The sequence below is a fragment of the Nannobrachium achirus genome (genome assembly GCF_963921795.1).
Source record: "Nannobrachium achirus genome assembly, chromosome: 4".
NCBI lineage: Eukaryota > Metazoa > Chordata > Actinopteri > Myctophiformes > Myctophidae > Nannobrachium > Nannobrachium achirus.
Window position 1 is genome coordinate 65,863,589 of NC_137813.1, and position 23,272 is coordinate 65,886,860.

General features: G+C 43.1%; 1 protein-coding gene across 1 annotated transcript in view; it reads right to left on the reverse strand.

The window, feature by feature from the left end:
• ccdc171 (coiled-coil domain containing 171) overlaps nucleotides 1–23,272 on the reverse strand; it is a gene marked incomplete at its 5' end in the record, with an annotated part of 62,644 nt that overhangs the window by 34,526 nt on the left and 4,846 nt on the right. The window contains 9 exons of the mRNA XM_080723504.1: nucleotides 6,405–6,506; nucleotides 6,615–6,713; nucleotides 7,831–7,920; nucleotides 8,333–8,439; nucleotides 9,636–9,741; nucleotides 17,533–17,671; nucleotides 19,348–19,487; nucleotides 21,272–21,364; nucleotides 22,394–22,540. Of these exons, the coding sequence (XP_080579630.1) occupies nucleotides 6,405–6,506; nucleotides 6,615–6,713; nucleotides 7,831–7,920; nucleotides 8,333–8,439; nucleotides 9,636–9,741; nucleotides 17,533–17,671; nucleotides 19,348–19,487; nucleotides 21,272–21,364; nucleotides 22,394–22,540 (1,023 nt within the window). The remainder of the gene's footprint in view (nucleotides 1–6,404; nucleotides 6,507–6,614; nucleotides 6,714–7,830; nucleotides 7,921–8,332; nucleotides 8,440–9,635; nucleotides 9,742–17,532; nucleotides 17,672–19,347; nucleotides 19,488–21,271; nucleotides 21,365–22,393; nucleotides 22,541–23,272) is intronic.

Consider the following 23,272-nt stretch of genomic DNA (forward strand, 5'->3'; position numbering starts at 1 on the left):
CAATAAAAGAACAATGATGATAAAAAAACGTTTTATTTTTACGATGAATAACAGAACAGTAAAGTTGTCAGAGTTGCAATTGGTCCCTCCTGATGTGATCATTTTAAATGATGCCATAGCATTTCAGTGAATTCACCCCCCCCCTCCCTGTCTGCCAGGTACAATATGTGACAACATGTACTGCATCATGGTTAAGCTGGAAACTACCACACTATCCATTTTACAAGGTATGTTGATATTCAGCTGATTAAATTAATGCATGACAGACCTAAATGTGACCCTTGCGGGTACATTTGAGGACCCCCACCCCAAAAAGCACTTATAATTGTAGGATTTGAGGCATTACATTTAGTTGAAGCTTGTGGATTGGCTACTTTCATCTTGGCCAATGTTGGACCAGTTAGCTGGCGACCACCTTAAAAGGATATTTTACTTTCATAAACAAATGTGGGTAATTGTTGTCGACCCATGCTTTTGTGAACACCCCAGACTGTTTTCAAGTTGTTCAACATAGTATGCAGAGCATGACATCGAAGGCTCTGTTCAATATAGTGAAGTGTTTCTCAACTTTTTTTAATTTCTAGGACCCCCATAACAGTATGGTCAAAAAGAAGCCAATGAGGGTCTACTCACTTAGGTTCTCCTCACTCTGAGTTACACCTATTTACATATTGATATTCATTTGATCAGACACGCCCCTTCCTATTCAATCCCATTGTAACTTAAACCATGGTGGATATTTTTTTTACTATTTTGAAAAGCATTTTAAATGGTTCAAATAGCTGATCTACAAGCTCACAATGTGTCAATGTAGCTATCCATTTGAAGTATTTAAAAACATATTGTTCAAAGTGGTAAAAATATTGTTCAAAATGGTAGAAAAGCCTAAGAAGTTAAGCAAAAAAAATAAAAATAGAAATTGATAAATACTGTATTGAAACAACACAAAACTAGGTATAAACTAGTCCCCTGGGGATTTGCACAGTATATGGGGGATTGATTAAATGTAGGGGTGTAGGAGTCTCAGAATTAATGGTGGAGAACCCAGACATATCAGTGTCATGTCAATGCCCATATTTGGACATTGTTTCATCATGCAGCTGTTACCATGGTGACGACACTGTTTAGTTTCAGTGCAGACAGAGATGGACATACATTCCGTAAATTAATAGTTATTATATTATTGATGTGTTCATTTTGCTTTACATTAGAAGCAGACATGCTACGCACCCTCACCCAAGAGGATTTGATGGAGGTTTTTCCAGGCCAGGCTGACTTTGGCCACAGAAAGCGCTTGTGGGCTCCAATTCACCCAGAGGTATTATAACTGCATTGTTTGGCAAATATCAGTGACAGAGTTTTAAATTGGGTCAGTTATTTACCACTTTGTAAATGTTTTATCTGCTTTACTTAGAATGAGAATCCACAAGACAAATCTGGCCCTGTTGGATCCAGAACGTCTTCCTTCTCTCCACTCCCACGGTAGGAGTACATCCCACCACTCCGACATGTCTCCTTTCCGACATGTCTCCATTCCGACACTAACCCTATCTCTAACCCTAACCTGAACCCCCATGGGAGTGTTGCCACTCCGACAATAAGAAGCCAATTTCGGAGTGGCGACATGTCGGATTGGAGAGAGCCTCCCCCACGGTAGATAATTATGTAACTTTGAAAAAAAAAAAAAAGATCTACAAGCTACAATTAAAATCACACGACACGACAAATCATATTGGGACATGGGTCCAAAAATACATTTCAGTCTTGGGATTTCTTTTTGCTTTTACCTCTACATACAGCAGTTGTTTCAATGTTTTTTTTGTTGTTTTTTTTTTACTTTTTTTCTAGGTTAAAGATGAGCTACGTCGGATCTTGGCAAAGGATAACCCTAACTTCACTGAGGCCAAGAAGAGGTGGGATAGCTTCTGCTGCCAGGTCCAGTTCTACGCTGCCTGGAACAAGGCAAGCACAGCTTCCTTTAGATGGAGGTAAGTGATTTTGCTCTCATCCACTCGTCCTAGACAAGTCGCCCTTCTGGCACCCAAAATGTGTAATATCTTCCTGTTGCTCTTAGAACTACAGACCCACTCTCTAGGTTCTGCCGTGGTCTGAAGACTCACCTCTTCAGACTCCATCATAGCCCATAGCACCTGCTCTTTAACCTTAACTATAAGTTAGATTGCATTTTTGTTTACTTTAGTTTTTTCTTAGATTACAATGAGTTTGATGTATTGACCTTGCTTAATGTATGTCGCTCTGGATTAAGAGCGTCAGCTAAACGCCTTAATTGTTTACAGTAGTACATTTTTGAGTAAACAACACTGAGTGAATAGATTTACTAAGCACTTTTATTTTTGTCTCAGTTGAATTTGCTGTAGGGAGAATCAAGGCACCCTGTTTCCCTCCAGCTCCCCACCACCAAAGAAGCTGGGAGGACCCAGTGAAGCGTTGCTCCACATCCTTGAGGTAGGAGTGTCACACCAAATAGACAAAATAGCTGATCTACAAGCTCAAAACATGTCCGTGTGGTATGTTTTATGCTTGTATATCTGCTATTCTTTTTTATTTTTATTGGAATTCTGAAGTGTATTTTCTAATGCATTTATGCAAGGTTTATTAACTTAAATGAACTTAACTACAAATACATTGGACTTAAAAAAATACTGAAATCAATACTATATCGGTTTTCTGTTATTAAGTGACAAGTCGGTTTGCCAGTTGCCCATTTATGTTTACTGAAATCATTTCTATATTGTTTTTCTTTGTTTTGCTGTAGCCATCTGAAGACCCAAATCTCTACCACCAGAAGAGACCCCTCCAGAGCCCCGTCCTGATCCTGGATAGGCCCCGCTGTTTGGTTGCTGTGGGGAACACTCCCATCACCATCTTTCCAGAGGAGCAGCTGATTGACGGTCTGATCTATTTACTTGGCTATTACTACACCTTCCATCTCACGTACCCCAAGTGCGTGGCTACACTCCTGTCTGTCATGCAGACAGAAATATTATGTGATGACATACATGACCGTGACACCACTCCATCCTACAAAAAGCCTTGGCAGAGTGGAAGACTTTTGTTGATGGGAAGTAGTGAGGTGCTAGTGAAGTGCAATAACGGATGCTGTATTTTTTATTTGTTTTTATTTATTTTATTTGTTGATGTAAAGTAGAGGTGCTTGTAAAGTACAATACCAGGTGCTGTAATGTCAAGTTAACACACAAATCCATTCATTCAAGGAGTTATTGTTTTTAGATATATTTCTAAGCCAATAATTTGACCCGCTCAAATTATAAGCCTGTGAACTGATGAAATCTTCAATGTTGTCATGCCAATTTAAGCACAGAGCCCCTATTGCAGCCTATTGCATGATCAAAATAACAACCTGTAGTATAATGTAAACCTATCACTTCACTTGCATGTTTAAGATCCTTGAAGCAAGGATATGCTTTAAGGATCTTTGCAGGCCTGTCTTCCTTGTTCAGTGTTTCATCGCTGTCTATGAAGACCCTCCTGGCATCGAGCTCCAGCAGTTGTGCCACGTCACTCTGGTTTGGTTTAGGCCTTTTTAGCAATTCCTGAAGCGTCTTGTAATGCCTGGCCTGTGCTTCACGGCTGTCTTCGACAGTCAACCTCCACTAGTTGACTCTCCTCCGCTAAAATCGAGAACACAATACACAAATCATGGTTATAGGTTTGGAGTCTCCCAAAAAAGAAATCATAGAAGCAGAGTGAAATATTTACATTATACTACAGGTTGTTATTCTGATCAAGCAATAGGCTGAAATAGGCTCTGTGCTTAAATTAGCATGACAACATTGAAGATATCATCAGTTCACAGGCCTAGTGGATGCATCTGTCCAATGACCTGGTGAAATTATTAGCTTGGAAATATATTTAAAAAAAGAGAACTCCTTAAATGAATGAATTTGTGTTTTAACTGTGCTACACACCTATATTAACATCAGTTATTATGATGGTACTTGGAAAAACATTTTCTGAGGTGGTACCTGGTGTAAAAAGGCTTAGCCTATAGCCAAATCTACTTGCATGCAACAGGGCCATCAGGTCCATCATCTGGTGCTGGGCTCCCCAAAATCCCCAGAGGTCTCAGTGGTTTGGGACAAAATGATGGTTGAGCCACTGGATTCGTCATCACTGGGAGAAAGGTTGAGGCGACGTCTCTTCTTGGGGACGCCTCGCTTAGGTGTTGGCCCTTGTTTCTTCGGGTAGCAGTGCTTCTGTCCATGTTCACTGGCTTGCAGTATCGCAATCATGCTAGTGACTGTATTTCTCACTGTGGGGGTGTCAAAGATCTCCTGTATTTTTTGTAAAGTTAAAGTGCTGCTATTATGTTAAAGCTCTGGTACCTTTTGTTGTTAAAAGCTCTGGCAGTTTTATTTTTGCTAGTTAAAGTGCCGCTATTATGTTAAAGCTCTGGTACCTTATGTTGTTAAAGCTTTGGTGGTTTTATGTGAAAGCTCTGTAAGTAGTAATCTCTATAGTGTACGTATCTACAGTGTTAAGTCAGCAATCTCCAAATTTAGGCCTATCCAGGATCAGAACATACTCTTAAGATGTTCTGTCCGTCCGTCTGTCATGTCGGTCATCTCTAAATTTGTTAACTGTTTCCGCATGTGGGAGTATCTGATGTGGGCACTGTTTAGTGTCGGTCGTCAGCCATCTCCAAATGCGGGCTGACTTCAGTGACTTGGCAGCCAAATTCAGCCTGAATCAGATCTGGGCCACATCCAGATTGAAATCTGATCGGTATTAACAACACGTGACCATTAAAACCGATTGGATTCCAGTCTGGATGTGGCCCAGATCTGATTCAGGCTGGATGTGGCTGCACTGTAAATGGTGCCTTAATGACGTCAGTCATCTCCAACTTCTGGCATGTTTCAGCATCTGGCTCATATGGTGGTGTAGTGTCAGCATGCATGGCGGATGGACAGACATAGACATTGTGACACTGATCTCTGGTTTGGTTTGGGTCTCTTTATTGTCAAGTGCTGGGAGTGCCCTGACTATGGCAAATTCAACAAAAATAAGTGCTTAGTATGTGTTTACTGAAAAGTAAACACATACCCAGCTTCTTTGGTCGTGGTGAGCTGGAAGGAAACAGGGTGCCTTGATTATCCCTATAGTAAATTCAACTGAGACAGAAATAAAAGTGCTTAGTAAATCTATTCACTCAGTGTTTACTCAAAAATGTACTACTGTAAACAATTTACTGTAACACTCTCACACTTAATTGTTTTATAATAAATTTTGAGAACATTCATTATGCCTTCATTTATTTACTACATTTCAGGATTTGCTTTTTACCGCTTATTTGAGTAGCTTTGGGGTATTTTGGAAAGGGATTAACACTTAAATTTCAAGACCTTTAAAGGAGTAGTTCACCCCCAAAATGACTTTTCTTCTTTTGTTTACTCACGCCATGGAGACTTGAGTTCAAGAATATATTTGTTTGTATTTGTTGCATTCCTAAGACAAAATCCGATTATTGTAAATTTACCCCATTGATTCCGGATGGGGACCCGAATAGAAAATTCATTTTGAGGTGAACTACTCCTTTAATGGCTAGTTATTAGTCTCTTTGACTTGGTATTGTGCTTGAAAGGGGATTTTACCACCGATTTCAAGACCTTTAATGGCTAGTTATCAGTCTTTTTGACTTAAATATAGTGCTTGGAATGAGTCTGAAAAACTTATTTGAAGAGGTTTGCCAACTAATTTTGAGTTTCTATGACTTAAATGACTAGTTACGAGTTTATTTAACTTACATTTAGTGCTTGGAATGAGTCTGAAAATCTTATTTGAAGAAGTTTGCCAACTAATTTTGAGTTTCTATGACTTAAACGGGTAGTTATGAGTCTATTTGACTTGAATATATTGCTTGGAATGAGTCTGAAAAACCTATTTGAAGAGGTTTGCCAACTAATTCTGAGTTTATATGACTTAATTAATTACTTGGAATGGGGTTTAATTAACTTATTTTAAGAATCCCTGACTTCCCTAAAGCATTGATATATTTTCTTATTTCAAGAAATCTTACCGGGAAAAAATTTCTTACCCCACTGGCAGATAATCTTACTTGTTTTTAGTTGATTTATACTCAAAAACATTTTTTTTTTCTTATATTTAGAGTAGGTTTTTTTGCAGTGTTGAAAATACATATTCAAAGATTTGCACACATTTTTACGACTTTTTCAAAAATAGCAGATCTACAAGCTTGTAGATCTGCTATTTTTCACTGGTTAAAGCATTCAATAATTCTAGGCCTAAATGGGTTGTTAAATGTTTGAAAATATATGAAAATGTTTCAACATGTCAACGATTATGACGGTGATGTCAACATAATTGCGATTGTGACATGCCTAGATGTGGCATGTGGGTACCTTGGATTCTTTCTGGAAGACTTCAGTGACCCGCTGGAGCTCCGCCTTGCACTCCTCCCTCTCTCTCTCCGTCTCTTCCCTCTCTCTCTCCCTCTCCAGCCTCTCTCTCTCCTTCTCCTCCCTCTCTCTCCCCCTCTCCTCCCTCTCTCTCCTCCTCTCCTCCTCCGCGCTCCTCCGCTCCGTCTCCAGGGTGAGTTGGGTGCTCTCCACCTCCACCCGGAGCCGGTGTGTCTGCGCCGACGCGTCGGAGCTCTCTTGGCGCAGGCGCGTCACCTCCTCCCGCAGGCTGGCCAATAGCAGGTCGGACTCCTGGGGACAGAGACGTAAAAAAAGGGAAAATGACCCAACATCTAATATTATCCCAAACATTGTTGTGCAAAAAGAGCAAACATTTGCTGATCTACAAGCTCACAACAAGTTGTAGCTCTTGTAGATCTAGTATTTTTTTTCTTCTTCACATGAGCAAAAAGGGGGAGGGAAATGTCAATATACAACTAAGCATCATCAAGCAGGCATTGCCACTAAGGCTTGCCCACCTGCCCCTGGCAAGTAAATACAACTTTGGGGCAGGTGTCTAAACACCAGAACATGGACAGAGCTGTCTTCTGGTCCGTGGAATGTAAAATAAGAGCACTGTTTACGTATAATGTGCTGTTTTCACTGTTGCTACACTTAAAAAATATAACAATAACAAGTGTGAACCCATACCCATTTTTATCGCACAGCCCCAGAAAGTAAAACAAAAAGTTAAATTGAACAGTAATTCAAATTTTACCTATCATTTTGTAATGGACTTATTGGGCAAGTGGGCATGACCTTTGGGCAAGCAGAACATGACCTGTACTTGCACGACGGGCAAGTGCCTCTGAGACCTTAGTAGGGCATATACCAAATATTTATATATATATATTATATATATATATATTTCTTCATGGTTTATAAAGCTTGGCTAGATAGGAAGTCATAAGAATGAGTCAATGCCCCTGGTGGATGAATTTGTTAATGCTCTATACCAGGGGTTCTCAAACCTTTTTAGGCTGTGACCCCCAAAATAAACATATTTGAACTGGGGACCCCCACCCTGACAAGCCCTTGGAATTGTAGGTATTACATTTAATGTGACTCGTTTCCGCAGATAAATATTGTGAAAATAGCAGATCTACATGCTCACAACGCCTCGCGTTTTGCGAGGCGTTGTGAGCATGTAGATCTGCTATTTTCACAATGTTCACCTCTTGCTTACTTAATATTTGACAATTTGGCCAGTCCTGTCGAATATTCGACTATTCGAATACTTTGAGGTCGAATAATTTGAATACTAAAAATCACTATTCGTGAATGTCCTAGACTTTAGTGTCAACCCCTGTCAAATCAGTTTACCGGACTTGTCTTTGTGACTCCGTCTGTGTGCGTGCGTGTGACGTACCTCATTTCGCTTGTGTTGCTCCGAGTTGATGTGTCTGTGAGTCTGGTTGTCCTGCTCCAGTCTCTCTGAGGCACACAGCAACTCCTGGAGCTGGCACACACAATCACACACACACGAAAACACATGCAACACACGCACGCACACACACACACACACACACACACACACACACACACACATACCAAGATGTAGTAAGACATGATATTGTCTGGGATTTTGGATATCGTAATATGGAAAGTAATGTCTCTTCAGGCTCTATGTTATACTCTAGTATTGAAGGAAAGAAAGAAAGAAATAAAGAAAGAAAGAAAGAAAGAAAGAAAGAAAGAAAGAAAGAGTCACAATATGTGTGTAGTGTACACTGCACTGTGTACATACAGTATATGTTAGTGTTGTCTGTATTGGTAGAAGTTGGTAGTAGTGTGTGTGTGTGTGTGTGTGTGTGTGTGTGTGTGTGTGTGTGTGTGTGTGTGTGTGTGTGTGTGTGTGTGCACCTGTGTACCTGTGTGTTAGTGTTGTCCAGTGTGTGTTGGTAGTAGCTCAGTGTGTTCTTCAGTAGCAGTAGAACAGCATCAGTGTGCGTGTGCATGTCCTGTCTGTCTGCAGCCTCTGGAAAACAAACAAAAGTCAACATCACACTCACAGCAACCTGGGAACAGGAACAATCTACTTTAGTGGACATCTCCAAAAGCCCACAGCCACAACACCAGAGGGAACGCACACAATGATCTGATAACCCATAAGACAAATAAATTCTCCTTCTACATCACTGACACCCAGGTGTGGATTCCTTGACTACCTCCCTTATAACATGTAGCTCGCTGGCATCCTTCAAAACTGCCCTGAAAACTAACCTTTCAGGAGGCCAGAGAAGGAGGACAAGGTAGTTATCACTTCTCCCATAGACAGGCGAGAAGTGAGCACCCCCCCCCCCCCCTCCTTACCATAGCCCCACCCCCTTGTTTCCCCTATACTGTACATTGTGTTTTTATAACTGCGATATTATTGAATGTTCTCTTTGCTTGCTATTTGTTATGTCCATGAATTAAATACAGAGGACTTCCAACGTGAAGAAGACCATAAAAGGTCTTATTTGGGATGTTCCTTTTAGGCAGGGTGTTTAACTGTACTTGTACTGTACTACATTTCAATTGTATTGACTATACTTGTACTGTTCTCCATTTTTGTCTAATAAAATAATCAATTAATCAATCAATCAATCAGTGCTTAGAAGAAACTAGGCATAAACTAGGGGCAACTGGCTAAAAAACAATGGTCTTCAAAATGGGGTCCGGGGAGACATGGGGGGTACCAGGAGGGCCCCAGACAAATTTGTTAAAGGACGACTTCACCACTTTTCAACCTATCTTCATATAATTGGTCCTCACTAATGTTCATGATAAAATAGCACAATATTTTCCAACGCAATCTGTGTCTCTTAGGAGGGCTGCGGGCAGTTCAGAAACCCGCCTACCAGTGACATCATTGATGTGGAATCCAAACTAATAGTAACTGCAGGCTTTCTATTCCTGAGACGTTACCATGCTGTAATGGAAGCCATTGTTCTCATGATGATAAATATGTTTTAAAGCGAACATTTTGAACTCAAATGTTTGCTTCTAGGGGTCCCTACTACCTGGCAGTTATTTATGTTATGGGAGGGGGGGGCGCAACCAAATACATATCATTTTGGGGGTCCTTGACATGAAAAGGTTTGAGAACCACTGGTCTAAAACAACATGCAATCTAAATCACATTCTGTACATTTGTGGCCAAGAAAGAAAACGGAATAAAAAGACACTTACCTGTGTTGTTGTGTGTTGTTGCAATGATGTGTTGCTGTAGTGTGTGTTGGATCTGCTTTAAACAGTTCGTGTGAGTCTCTTCTATACAGGATTGTGTCTTTTCAGCCTGCACACACACACACACACACACACACACACACACACACACACACACACACACACACACACACACACACACACACACACACACACACACACACACACACACACACACACACACACACACACACACACACACACACACAATCAAAGGCTTAAAACTTGAATATGAATACGTTCATGTCTTTAAAAAACAAACAGCTCTTGTCACTTTTAGCGCCTATCCCGAAGGTATTGTGCGAATTAAAGAAAGGCGGTAGAGTGCTTATCCCGAATATACAGTATAACATGTTATATTATAAATCCATACAGTGCTGTCTAGGGCAGGGCTTTTCAAAGTGGGTGACGGGGCACCCTGGGGTTCTAACCAAAATGGCTATTATCTCAACGTTTTCTTGTAGATCTGCTGTTTTTCACTAGTTTAGTACATTTTTAGATGAGAAATACAAAACGAAAGGTTTGGGACCCAACAATGACGATATGCTATAAATATAAGGTGCTGGGAGTGAAAATTATAATGTAGGGGTTCCTTGGATTAAAAAAATATTCATGGGTGCCCTGAGCCCAAAACGTTTGGGAACCCCTGGTCTAGGGAGTCTGTGTGTGACCCTACACTGGCGCATCACTTACCGTTGGGCGAAGACGTGCACATGCAGTGAAGATCCTCCATAGAAACCCATTGATCTTGCAACAAAGAAGCCTCTATCTCGAAAAAATACATTTTGATCCCAAAACCGCATTTTTTTTCATGGCAAAATAGAGCTTTAATGATGGAATTCTGCTGGCAATCTAACATCCGGGTTAGAGTTGGAAAAGAAAAAAAAAGTCACCAAAAATAAATGCGTTTTCATTATGGCTTTTTCAAAATAAGAGCACCCACCTATGGGAGGAAATCCCAGCACTCTACGGCTGGGATCCCTTCAAAATAAAAGGTAGCTAATGTGTTAATGAGATTGTGTGTGTGTGTGTGTGTGTGTGTGTGTGTGTTAGAGATGGGACGATAAGTGATATTATCGTTTATCGTGATAAAACGAAAGTTACGTATGTAACTACGGTTCTATGAATCCCGAATGACCGCCAGAGGCGGTGCTTAAAGCACTGAATATCTCCCTTCGCGCATGCGCATTCGAGTATGAATACCAACAAAGTCACTTGTGACCCCTGGATGACCCTACAGAGGGTATATCATCCGGGGTTATCCAATGGATCATTTCCTACAGAATCTTCTCGCGAGACCACGAGGATTCTGAGTGACCCAGTGCTCTGGCGGTCATTCGGGATTCATAGAACCGTAGTTACATACGTAACTTTCGTTCTATTTCATCCCTCCTGACCGCCAGAGGCGGTGCTTAAAGCACTGAATGACTATACCAACAAAGTCACGAGGAATCCTGATTACAAACCTCAAAGAGCAGAATCGAAGGATTCTGGGAAGAGAACCACCCCCAATGGATATGGAGTGGCAACAATCACCCAATAGAACCTGGAGAACGTGCCAATGACTGCCATGAGGCAGTGGCACCAATATCTTCCAGGGGTACTACTCTCAGGTAGCCCATGATGTGGGGGCACTATCATCACCCAATAGAACCTGGAGAACGTGCCGATGACTCCCATGAGGCAGTGGCACCACTATCTTCCAGGGGTACTACTCTCAGGTAGCCCATGATGTGGGGGCACTATAATTAGAGTGGCACCCTATACCAGATAGCAGGGGACGATTACTCGCCTTGTAAGTGTGGCTGATGGCACCCACAATTAAAAATGGGGCAGGCGCTGTCTGGGGAGCGCAATATCTGGGCCATCATAGCCACGGAAGAGCCGTTCTAGCCGCCGAAAGCATGTGGCAGGGCTAACTTAAGCTCTATGGGCCCACACTGGGCACAACAGTTCCAGCTTGTCCACCCACTCTCGTGGTGGAGGTTAAGCTGGGCAAGCCTTACAGGCTGGTTGAGGTGCGACTGAGACAGCACCATTAAGGAGGAACGCTGTGTTCGGCCACATAGCGACACCTCAGCCGTCTGAGTTCTACTTCAGACAAGAGTCACTGACAGGCAGGGCGTGTAGCTCACTGACACGTCTGTTGAGGTAATGGGCAGGATGAATGCCTTCTCACATGACACCAACCTAGACTGCCTGTGTCAAGGGCTTGAAAGGGAGGCCCGCAAAGGGTGTCCGTACCATGGGAAGATCCCATGATGGAAGTTCTCAAGGCTCTTGAAGGATAAAACCTCAGAGCCCCCTCCGGGAAAAGGGACACTTGACTATTGTTCCCCACTATGGCTGTGCCATTGTCGATTTCTACCATGTCTACATGATCTTGCTGCTATGCAAAATTTTTGAGTAGACGAAGAGTGGCCCCAGTCTAGGAGGGACTGGTGAAACTCCAGAAAAGTAGGCACAGAGCAACGCACTGGGTTATCACTCTGACCCATACACCAGTTGGAAACAGCTCCATCTGTTATCCTACTGTAACCTGGTGGATGGCCCCGGCCCTCTATCATTCAGGACGGTATGCCTGCCTGGATCCGCACAGCTACCCGCAGCGGTTCAGTTTAAGGGCTTGAGAATTGGGATGCCAGACCCGACCTCCAAGGTCGAGAGGAGACCTCTCCTGTCCCGGAGGTGCTATGGCTGTGACTTAGTCTGTGCAGCCAGGTAAACAGCCAGAAGGGAGCCACCAGTCGAATGGTGTGACCCTCCTGAAGAACTCTTAAGCACTGGTCGCATCAGTGGAAGCAGTAGAATGCATGTGCAGTGCCTCTGGGCATGTGCACATTTCAAAGGAAGGCGCCCTTTGGGCGGCAACCTACTTGGGGCTTTTGAGGTGCTTCTACTCACCCGGTAGATACATTGCCCGCTAATCGGGCAGGGGACTGCCCAAGTCATGAGGTCCATGGATGCCTGCAGCAGCCGGGCAGACCTGGTTCCGCCCCGGTTTACCCCAATACACGGTCAAGGTGTTACGTGACCGCAAGAGAATGTGCTCGCCTCTCAGGCACGGCAGAAGGCACTGTAGAGCCAAATGCACCACCTGGTGCTGGCTGTTATAGTAGTGGTATTTAAGGCCACAGGCTGCCAGATACCTTGTGAACACCCTCTGGGAGAGGGAGAACCCGAAAGGAAGCATCCTGAGCTTCCAGTGGTGGCCTTGATAGGCATAGCACAGAAACTGCCAGTGTTGACAGGCAGCGGAAACTGTGGGTATCAGTTTGCAGATCATCTGCTGTGGTCAACATATAAGATGACATGACCTTAATATACCTCTTGGGTCCCCCAGACTCAAGGACGTATGTCGATTAGAACTAGCCTAGCACAGCGAAACAATCCACCCATGTTAAAACAAGGTGGGAAAGCTATACTATACTGCAGTTAGCTGCATTAGTATATAGTCTGGCCAAACCAGCCTATATTAGAACCTCCTTGTCTGACAGAGGGTCTACAGCCTCAATGGCACCCTTCGTCAGGAGGACGGATAGCTCCCGGTCCAATGTTAGGATTTTTGCCGGGTCACTGACTGCCTTCTTTTGACCCAGCCAGATGTGGGGGGCCGGTGTCGGAACTGATGCTTATATCAGGCGTTTGAGGTGGCAACCACCAACACGTCTAAGGTGTAAGCAGCCCAGTATCTGAGCTGCAGATGGGAAAAGTATCACAGCTGGCCCAGTAGCCTCAGTTGCCGCCTGGTCTACCTAGCCTGCATGATTCGCTTCAGTAGTTCCATCACTGCTGAACCAAACCCTTCCACTGGGAGACTACAGAGTTCTCCTAGGTGCCCCAGTCAGGCTTAACTGTTAAAGCCACACTCTGGGATGAGTTTGAACTAGGATGGGCATCATCAATCTGAGTTCATGGAAATAAACCCAATGCCTCTGGTGACACGTCACTGAAGGTGATGGAGTCAGCATTCACATTGCCCTTTGCAAAGACGTTGAGAGGGCAAGCATAAGGTATGATAGGGAGTTGCCCAAGCACCTCGCATTCAAACCCCCTGCCACACAGCCCCCTCGGGGAACACAATGCGGACTGTGATGACAGGCTTGATAGCTGGCCTACAACCCAGGCGAGCACTTATTGAATCATTCATGGCTGACAGGCATGAGGAACATAAAAGGCAGTGGAGGGCGGCCTGCGCCTGGCGAGGGTGCTTGGCCTGGTTAGGTGCTGGCATTCCAGGGCTATGCGAATGATAATGCGCATGGAGCTGTACTATGTCTCAGTCAATGGCTCTGAGCTGAGGAGTGGGAGCTCGGCTCTAAGGCCCATGCATCTTCCTTATATTCATGGAAGTGTGTAGCTCAAGCTGCAAGGAAGATCACATCATCCTCTGGAGTCAGCTGTGGCATTGGAGGAGTAGGCACTTAAACATCCTCCAAAGGTAAACGGTTGGCGGGCAATGGCCCTCATGTAAGCCAACTCAGCAAATAGCCAATCCAACATGGTTGAAGTCAGACCTTTTCTTCCTGGTACACAGGGCAGAGGTCATGGCCGGCATCCGGCTGGAGAGGAGCCTCACACGAGGTGCAAAAGTGGGAGATCTCCATTGTGGTGGCACCGGTTTCTCTGCACCGGCCAACACACACCAGTCCCAGCTAGCCCAGAGCGCGGACGCCACTGGTTGCTAGACAATATTGACCATATGCTGGAGGGATGGAGCGTGTACGCTGCATATACCAGCAAAGGCCATAATTTGAGCAGGATAGACAACTCTTCCGCTTACCAGAGCGCGAACGTCACTGTTAGCTGGAACGTCGACATTAGCTAGACTGTAGAACCTGTATGGTGGGGGGAGGAGCGCGTACGCTACCTGTACCACCAGCAGATGCCCACTCATAAACAACCGGCTTGTAGTAGCCGTTAATCAAAGTCTGCTACCATACATCTTTCTTTCAATGCTTTAAATGCTTATTGTTGCACTGCTTGAGATTTACAAGTTAAGTGCATTATAAAACCAGAGCGTGAAAGCTGCTCTTAACTGGACTGTGGAACATGTATACTGAGTGTAGAGGGAGCGCATACGCTGCCTGCACCAGCAGAGGCTGTTAGTTGGTCTGTGGACCACTTGCTGGGGGGAAGGAGCGCTTACGCTGCCCGCACCAGCAGAGGCTGTCGTTGCATAAAAAATGTCTCAACAAAGATTATAAATATATATTACTTTAATGAAACAAAGACTACTGGTAGCTAGCTACACAGTAGATTAGCTGCAGTAGAGGCCATAAACTGGGGGGAAGGAGCGCTTACGCTGCCTGCACCAGCAGAGGCTGTCGTTGCATATAAAATGTCTCAAATATTATAAATATATTACTTTAATGAAACAGACTACTGATAGCTAGCTACACAGTAGATTAGCTGCAGTAGAGGCCATAAGCTGGGGGGGAGCGCTCACGCTGCCTGCACCAGCAGAGGCCGTCATTGCCGAAAATTGTATGCCAACCAAAAAGTTATATAAAAAATATAAAGTTAGGCTATGGAGTACCAGTAGCTAGCTACCAAGTAGGCTAGCTGCAGCAGATGCCGTAAGCTGGGGGGAGGGGGCGCTCACGCCACCTGCACCAGCAAAAGTTTTAATTACAGTATTTAGTCGGCTCTTCAGATAATCAGGACTGTTAACTGGAATACCGCCGTGCTGTTAGTTGGAGCCTGTTCGGTGTGAGAGGAGGAGCGTGTACGCTACCTGTACCACCAACAGAAGCTAACTAATAAACAACCAGCTTACAACCTTCAATAAAGGTTTGGATGCTGCCATTTATGTAGCAGTGTGAGATGCTTCTTATGCCAATGTTTATTGTAGCACTTTGAAATCTATCCAAATGTAAAGTTGTTTACTATGCAACTTACAAACAACAAGTTTATCACCCTCAATAAAGGTTTGGATGCTGCCATTTATGTAGCAGTGAGATGCTAATATGCCAATGTTTATTGTAGCACTTTGAAATCTATCCAAATGTAAAGTTGTTTACTATGCAACTTACAAATAACCAGCTTATCATCACCCTCAATAAAGGTTTGGATGCTGCCATTTATGCAGCAGCATGAAATGCTTCCTTTGAAAGCTATCCAACGTAAAGTTGGTTTATTATTATAAGAAAACGGCAAGTGAACACAGCTTAATATTGACAATTGTCAATTCTTGTTATGCTTGCATTTACCAGGCAGTAAACGCTAATCAAGTAGCAAACTAACAGTACTACATCCAAACACGCTAGTCGTAGTAGTCTGAGTTACAGATCCATGCTGGGATGAGAGAGCGTTATGCAATCTACACCAGCCCAAAAGTTTAATATAAAGTTTTGGAAATTAAGCTACGAACGAACTACTGGTAACACCACCAGTAATGGGCACCTGCTGTGTGAAGGCGCGCACGCTGCCCGTATCAGCACTCAGCAGTGACTGATAAACAAAACAAGCTATACAATATAGTTAAGAGTTTGAGCTACTTGTAGCTCCACTTTACCAAGTACAAACTATCGGTAGATACGATCAATCAATCGTCAATAGAGACCATTTTGCTGAGGGAGGTCGCTGCCTGCCCTGTACGCAATATTCCTATCGTAGGAGACGGTGCTGTACCAGCTGGCTAATATGTTTACGAAAGCTTGAAGCAAGCTTGAACGCTGCCAAAAGCTATTAGACAATGTCTACCAAAAAAGCATAAGTAGGCCGTCATGCTGCGAGCAGGAACGGCATGTGATCTAACCAGAAAGTGAAACAAAAAAGAAAGAAACAACTCGCTAAAACAGCGTGTTTCAACAACAAGGAAAGTAATAATAGTATGTATCCTTGATAATGGTAGAAACGGAGCGCAAACGGTCCGTTCACAGCAAACGAGAATCTCGTATTGGAGGGAGGCAGCGCCAGCAGCCTTTCGCAACAGTTTATTCTCTTATACAAACAAACACAATGTAACTTTAACCTCATCGTAGTGCGGAACTTACCGCTAACAACAGTAACCTACCTCTTGTCCGGAGAGTTAAGACCCTCGTCAAGATCGGACGCTTTCGCGTCCACGTGAAATAAACTCCGCTTGTAGAGGAGATAAAGTCGCAGTTCCTGGAGGGCGAACTCTCGCTACCCCGACCAAAACGGCCACGGAACTACTAGCGACTTCAATAATAAGGTAGGTTGCATAATAATGCATCGTATACTGATGCATATTGTAGCTCAATGCAGAGCTTGCAAACGAAACTCGGCGCGCGAGAAGAAAAAAGGAAATGATCCATTGGATAACCCCGGATGATATACCCTCTGTAGGGTCATCCAGGGGTCACAAGTGACTTTGTTGGTATTCATACTCGAATGCGCATGCGCGAAGGGAGATATTCAGTGCTTTAAGCACCGCCTCTGGCGGTCAGGAGGGATGAAATAGAAACACTCACGATAATCGTATTGTGGAGATTTAATTTATCGTGATATCGTCCTCCGTCATGCACTGGGATCAATTCACCTTTTATTTGTCGAACAGCATGGTACCACTTAAACCATCTATAATTGGTAAAAGTTACTTATAATATACGTACTTGATACAGTCTTTTTTTCACTCTCTATCAAATGTCTTTGCCAAAAAAATAGCCGATCTACAAGTTGCGTTGCGACGCGTTGTGAGCTTGTAGATCGGCTGTTTTTTGGCAAATGTTCCGTCCCAGGATAATGGATTTTGATTATCGTGATAATATCGTAAATCGCAATTTCTTTTGTCACAATAATCGCAATATGACATTTTCATATCGTCCCATCCCTAGTGTGTGAGTGTGTGTGTGTGTGTGTGTGTGTGTGTGTGTGTGTGTGTGTGTGTGTGTACCTGCTGTAACAGTGACAGACAGTGTGTGTGCTGTCTCTCCTCCTCCTCCAGTCTGAGCATCAGCTCAGAGCTCCTCCTCCTCTCCGTCTCCAGGGCCAAGCTCAGCTCACGTCTGCACTGCTCGTACTCCTTCTGCAATCTGTGCACGCACGCACGCACGCACGCACGCACGCACGCACGCACACACACACACACACACACACACACACACACACACACACACACACACACACACACACACACACACACACACACACACACACACACACACACACACACACACACACACACACACACACACACACACACACACACAAACACACACACACACACACACGCACGCACGGACGGACGCACGCACGCGCACGCACACAGACAGTAGTGCATTTTAAAGAACTTCCATTTACAACCGGCATCCACCGTTTTCTAAAACGTTGACAACATTTTTGAATGGTTAAAGTTCAGTTCATGTGTTTATGTTGTATCTAAGTTAGGAAACCTAACTTCGGTCCATTATATCGCCCCTTTAATAAAAAAGTATTTTATTTCATTGATATTGTTGATTCGTCAACTTTACAAAAAGGTACAGCTTAGTAAGCATCAGGCATTCTTGAAATGAGCAGCACAGCCAAACGTGTGGGTAGCAGAGACCAATTTCTTTTTACAAAATGGCCTGCAATACTGTTCTGCTGGCATTCCCTCTCGTTTTGGGCTTCCTTGACACCAAGTTTAAAATTAACAGTGTAAAAATGGCCAATATGTGTTTTGTTTTTCTTCTTTTCCTTATTGTTGTGGGAGAGTGCAATCATTCAATGCACCAAGCAACAAAGGTGAATACCAATACAAAACAGTATTGCAGGCCATTTTGAAAATTGTTTGGGTGGCGCTACCCACACGTTTAGCTGTGTTGCTCATTCCACGAATGCCAGATGCATATAAGCTGTACCTCGTTGCAAAGGTGACTAATCAATGATGAAGATGATATCAAACAATATACCAAATGGTATTATTAAAGGGGAGATATAATGGACAAGATTCTGGCATATTTTCGGAGGGCGCTATCCACACAAGTATATCCAACCTACAGTATATATATCCGACCTGTATACGCGAACTTTAACCCATTAACTAATTTGCTGCTCCAGACATGAAAGGGTTAAATGTCCAGCGTGCCGGCCGCCTGCTCCGTCCGCGACCAGTCTCTTATCTTGAAGGCCGGAAGTAGATCGAGCTAACTAAACGAATTCCTACTTGACGGAGATTCACCCCGAAGTACTTGTGGTCCAAATGTAAACAGGGGTGGAAGATGGATCCCTTTATACTTTTGCTATTTTAGCGAGAATCCAATGCCATCCTTGGCATCAAAAGTGTTTTTTGGAGAAAATGGACGATAAAGATGAGAAAGACCGTTGGCTTCCATGTTATGGGATCACTATTGTGTGCACGTGGATGCGCGATGATGAATCGGCGACTCCACCCGTGCCAGCACTTTTCAATGGACGGTAAGTAGCCCCTGCCAGCTTTACTGTATATACAGTAAATAGCCCACGACATCGCGGGATCGGCACTCTAGTCTAGATACCTTTTAATATTTCACGAGTATTCGCGGGATCGGCTTTAAATGAGTTAAGACCCGAGGCCAATTCTACAAACGTTTTCTGAATCCTTCAAAGGTTTCTGAAAAACGGGTGTGCTTCTATGATCAGAGCTTGTAGATCTGCTATTTCTGAATAGCTAAAGCTAAATCCTAAATAATGGATAAAGTGGTTATGCCAGTTTCCCACAGTGGTCTGGGTGTAAGGAAGGTGTGTTTACTTGTGGTGTGCGTCTCTGTCCAGACTGGCCGCTCGCTCCAGCTCCACAAACTGACTCCTCAACATCTCCAGGCTGGACAGCGCCTCCTGGTGGCCACACCGCTCCACTGACACTGCTGCCTCCAGGTCTCTGATACGCAGCTGCACGCACGCACACACGCAAACACACGCACAAGCGCGCGCGCACGTACAGTCAATAATTCCATGACGCTACAATATTGTAGATCTGCTATTTTCAAATGAAGTTGAAGTGGCTAATGCAGTGTTTCTCAACCACTGTGCCTGGGGACCTTTGGTGTGGCCCTGAGAAGGGTCAAGTGTGCCCCTTGAAACCGCTTGAAAGCCAGTATTGTATTTATCATTTTAAAAATGATTTAAACTAGTGAAAACAGCCGATTCACACACAACGCCTCGCGGTGCGAGGCGTTGTGTGCTTGTAGATCTGCTGTTTTCACTGCTGTTGTGCGACAGCCTGGTATGATGAAGCAGGGCTTTACTTTGCGAAGAAACTTACAAATTTGAAACTTGGAGATACAAGGTTTCTTCCCGACAGTGACGATATTTACACACTCGTATTATGTTGGGTGTGCCCATGGATTCTTGGGACATGAAAAGTGTGCCCATGCAGAAAAAAGGTTGAGAAACACTGGGCTAATGTATGTTTTGCAATAATAATACACATCTACAAAGTAACTAGACTAACTAAAGTGTCATTGTAGTGGAGTAAAAGTACAATATTGGCCTCTGAGATGGGGTAGAAGTACAGGACATTGTACAGTACTTGAGTATAATGTACGTATTTACTTTACACCACTGTATAGCATGTTATTATTGTTTTTCTAAACTTCTCACAGACTGATAATGAAAGTCATTAAGTAGTGCCAATAATAGAGGCAATAGTGTGCAGCCCAGTACACTATTTCCTGTTGCTGTATCCACACAGTGTCCATTCATCCATTTCCATTTGTAACTACAGTAGGGCATTCACGAATAGTGATTTTTAGTATTCGAATTATTCAACCTCAAAGTATTCGAATAGTCGAATATTCGACAGGACTGGCCAAACTGTCAAATAGTAAGTAAGCAAGAGGCGAACATTGTGAAAATAGCAGATCGACATGCTCACAATGCCTCGCAACGCGAGGCGTTGTGAGCATGTAGATCAGCTATTTTCACAATATTTATCTGTGCTATAAATATAAGGTGCTGAGAGTGAGAATTATAATGTAGGGGTGCCTCGGATTAAAAAGGTGCCCTGGCTTAGGTAACTACATTTCTTTGGGGATAGCTTTGCTGTAGCTTTAGCTATATTTAATCTAGTGTAACTTGTAGCTTAGGTAACTACATTACTGTTTAGGAAACAGTGGTCTGAATCAGTGGTTCCCAAACTTTTTAGTCTGTGACCCAAAAGAGAGATCAGATGTTTGCCCGGGACCCAAACTAGTGAAATAGCAGATCTACAAGCTCACAACGTGTACCTTCCCGCAATGTTGTGAGCTTGTAGATCGTCTATTTTCACCACTCTTCAACATTTGTTTTCTAATTCATAGCATTTTATTTATTATTAAATTACTTTTTGAAAATGTTTTCACAAAATGTAGGAAACCAAAGATTAAGGGACCCATAAAAATGTGTCTGTGACCCACAAATGGGTCCTGACCCAGTGTTTGAGAACCAGTGGTCTAAGTGGTCCTCTAAAAATCAGTGCAGTACTATGGTGTTATACTGCCACCTACTGGTGATTAAACTCAATTAAGTCACTCTTGTCTCACCTCACTGGAGACAGACTCTATACCCTCACTGAAGCGTTTTGTAGCGTGGTGTGTGTGTGTGTGTGTGTGTGTGTGTGTGTGTGTGTGTGTGTGTGTGTGTGTGTGTGTGTGTGTGTGTGTGTGTGTGTGTGCGTGCGTGCATTCGTTCATTACCTGTATGATCTCAGAGTTGAACTTGGTCTCGAGGTGAGCAGATCTCTCTGCTTCCACGTTGGATTGTAAACTCTTCACCTTCTGATCCGTCAACTAACAAACAACATTCACACGGCACAGCTGAGTTAAACTGAACAGATCTACCTCACAAAGTATATACATTTGAATAACTTATTTTACGCTACATCTTCTTCCTAATTCGTCCAAACAGTAAAATCAACAGGGCCCAAGAGTTCAGAATGTGTAATTATACTCTATCCGAGGGGATAAGATTTGGATTTTTGGGGTGTTAACCACTTAGCAGAGTCTCACAGTACTACTTGAAAGCAATGCTGCACTTTAAACAACACATTTGGCACATACATGCGGCGTGCCGTGCTGCAAGCTTGTAGATCTGCTATTTTAGAAAATAATTGAAATATTTAGCAAATCTTTGAATATCTTTTTAAAACATTATTTTGAGATGTGGGTCCGCGGCCAAATATATGTAATTTTGGGGGTCATGGACCCCCAAAACATGGAAAAGGTTTGAGATCCACTGATTTAGAAGAAGGGTTTAGAATACCTTTATAGAATCGGGTCAAAAATATTCAAAGACTTATAGCAAAGAAATTAAATCTGTGTAAAACGTGTAAAAAAAATCTATTATTATGGAAGTAAACGCTGTGATAATCTAGCAAATACATGGACATTATATTTCAACACATATGGACAAACCCACCTTGACATGAACACAGAGATTACACACATTTATCGATAGACCAAGAGTAGCTATATGGAATGGAAAGGTAATTAGACCGTAATTAGATCTTAAAATTGCCAAATACAAGGCACAAATACTTAGTTTCCATACAATCAATTATTTGCATTGCAAAACGATTCGATACTGATTACCGCATTTTAAAACGATACGATACAAAGCCAAAACGGTACGATATTTTGTTTTTGCAGACAATATAGTATAAAATCGATTTTTCGATTCAGTTACTATATCGTTGCACCCCTAGTAACCAGGTAACACGTCGCTGGAAGTGATAACGGGGCCGTGGCGACGCACCGCGGTCATTATTATCACGTTCCTGGACGTGAGTGGCATCGGAAGTGTTAAAGCAGCCTCTCTACCTCCAGTGCCTTCCTGCTCTTGTCCTCTCTCTCCATCAGGTACTTCAGCTCGTTGCTCTGTCGTCTGAGAGCCTCGCTGTCTCTCTCTCTCTCCCTCTCCACCTCCTCCAACCTCCTCTTCAATCCCTCCATCACTTCCTCCTGCTCCTGAGAGACCAAGGGAAGAAAGAGAGCCGTGAGAGACCAGAGAGAAAGCCTGCGTGCGTGCGTGCGTGCGTGCGTGCGTGCGTGCGTGCGTGTGCCAGTGGTGTAAAGCAAGCAAGTATATTCACTCAAGTACTGTACTTAAAGACCCAATGAAATGACTATTTTGGGTATTTTATTTTGAAATTTCAGTTTGAAAAGGAAGCCTGTGTGTTTCTGAACCTATCCGAGGGGACCAGCCCTTCAGGTGATGGGATTTAAAATCTGAGTAATGGGAGCCAGCAATGGGAAACAAACAGGTGAATGTAATCAAAGCTTCATTTATATTCAAAAACTCTATCTATGTCATCACTTTTTGAATTTCTGTTCACAGGAAGTAATTAAGAATGGCCTATTTAGGGACCTTTGATATAAATATACACAAAAATTGTTTATTTTCTATTTTTTTGGCATCTAGTGTTAGGTATGGCCATATTATCACTACAGATATGCTCTAAAAGTGTGAAAAACATGTTTTTGATTTCACCCCGTCTTTAACACATATGGTGCCAAACACAAGTTTCCCTAGTTTGTAATAGGCCTTGCCTATTACAAACTAGGGATGGGACAATATGAAAATTTCATATCATGATTATTGACCATTTAATGACCATTCATGAAGCTAGTTATAATTTTTTAGGTTTCTATAGGAACTTTTTTACTGATTATATTGTTTTTCTAGATTGATATTCATAT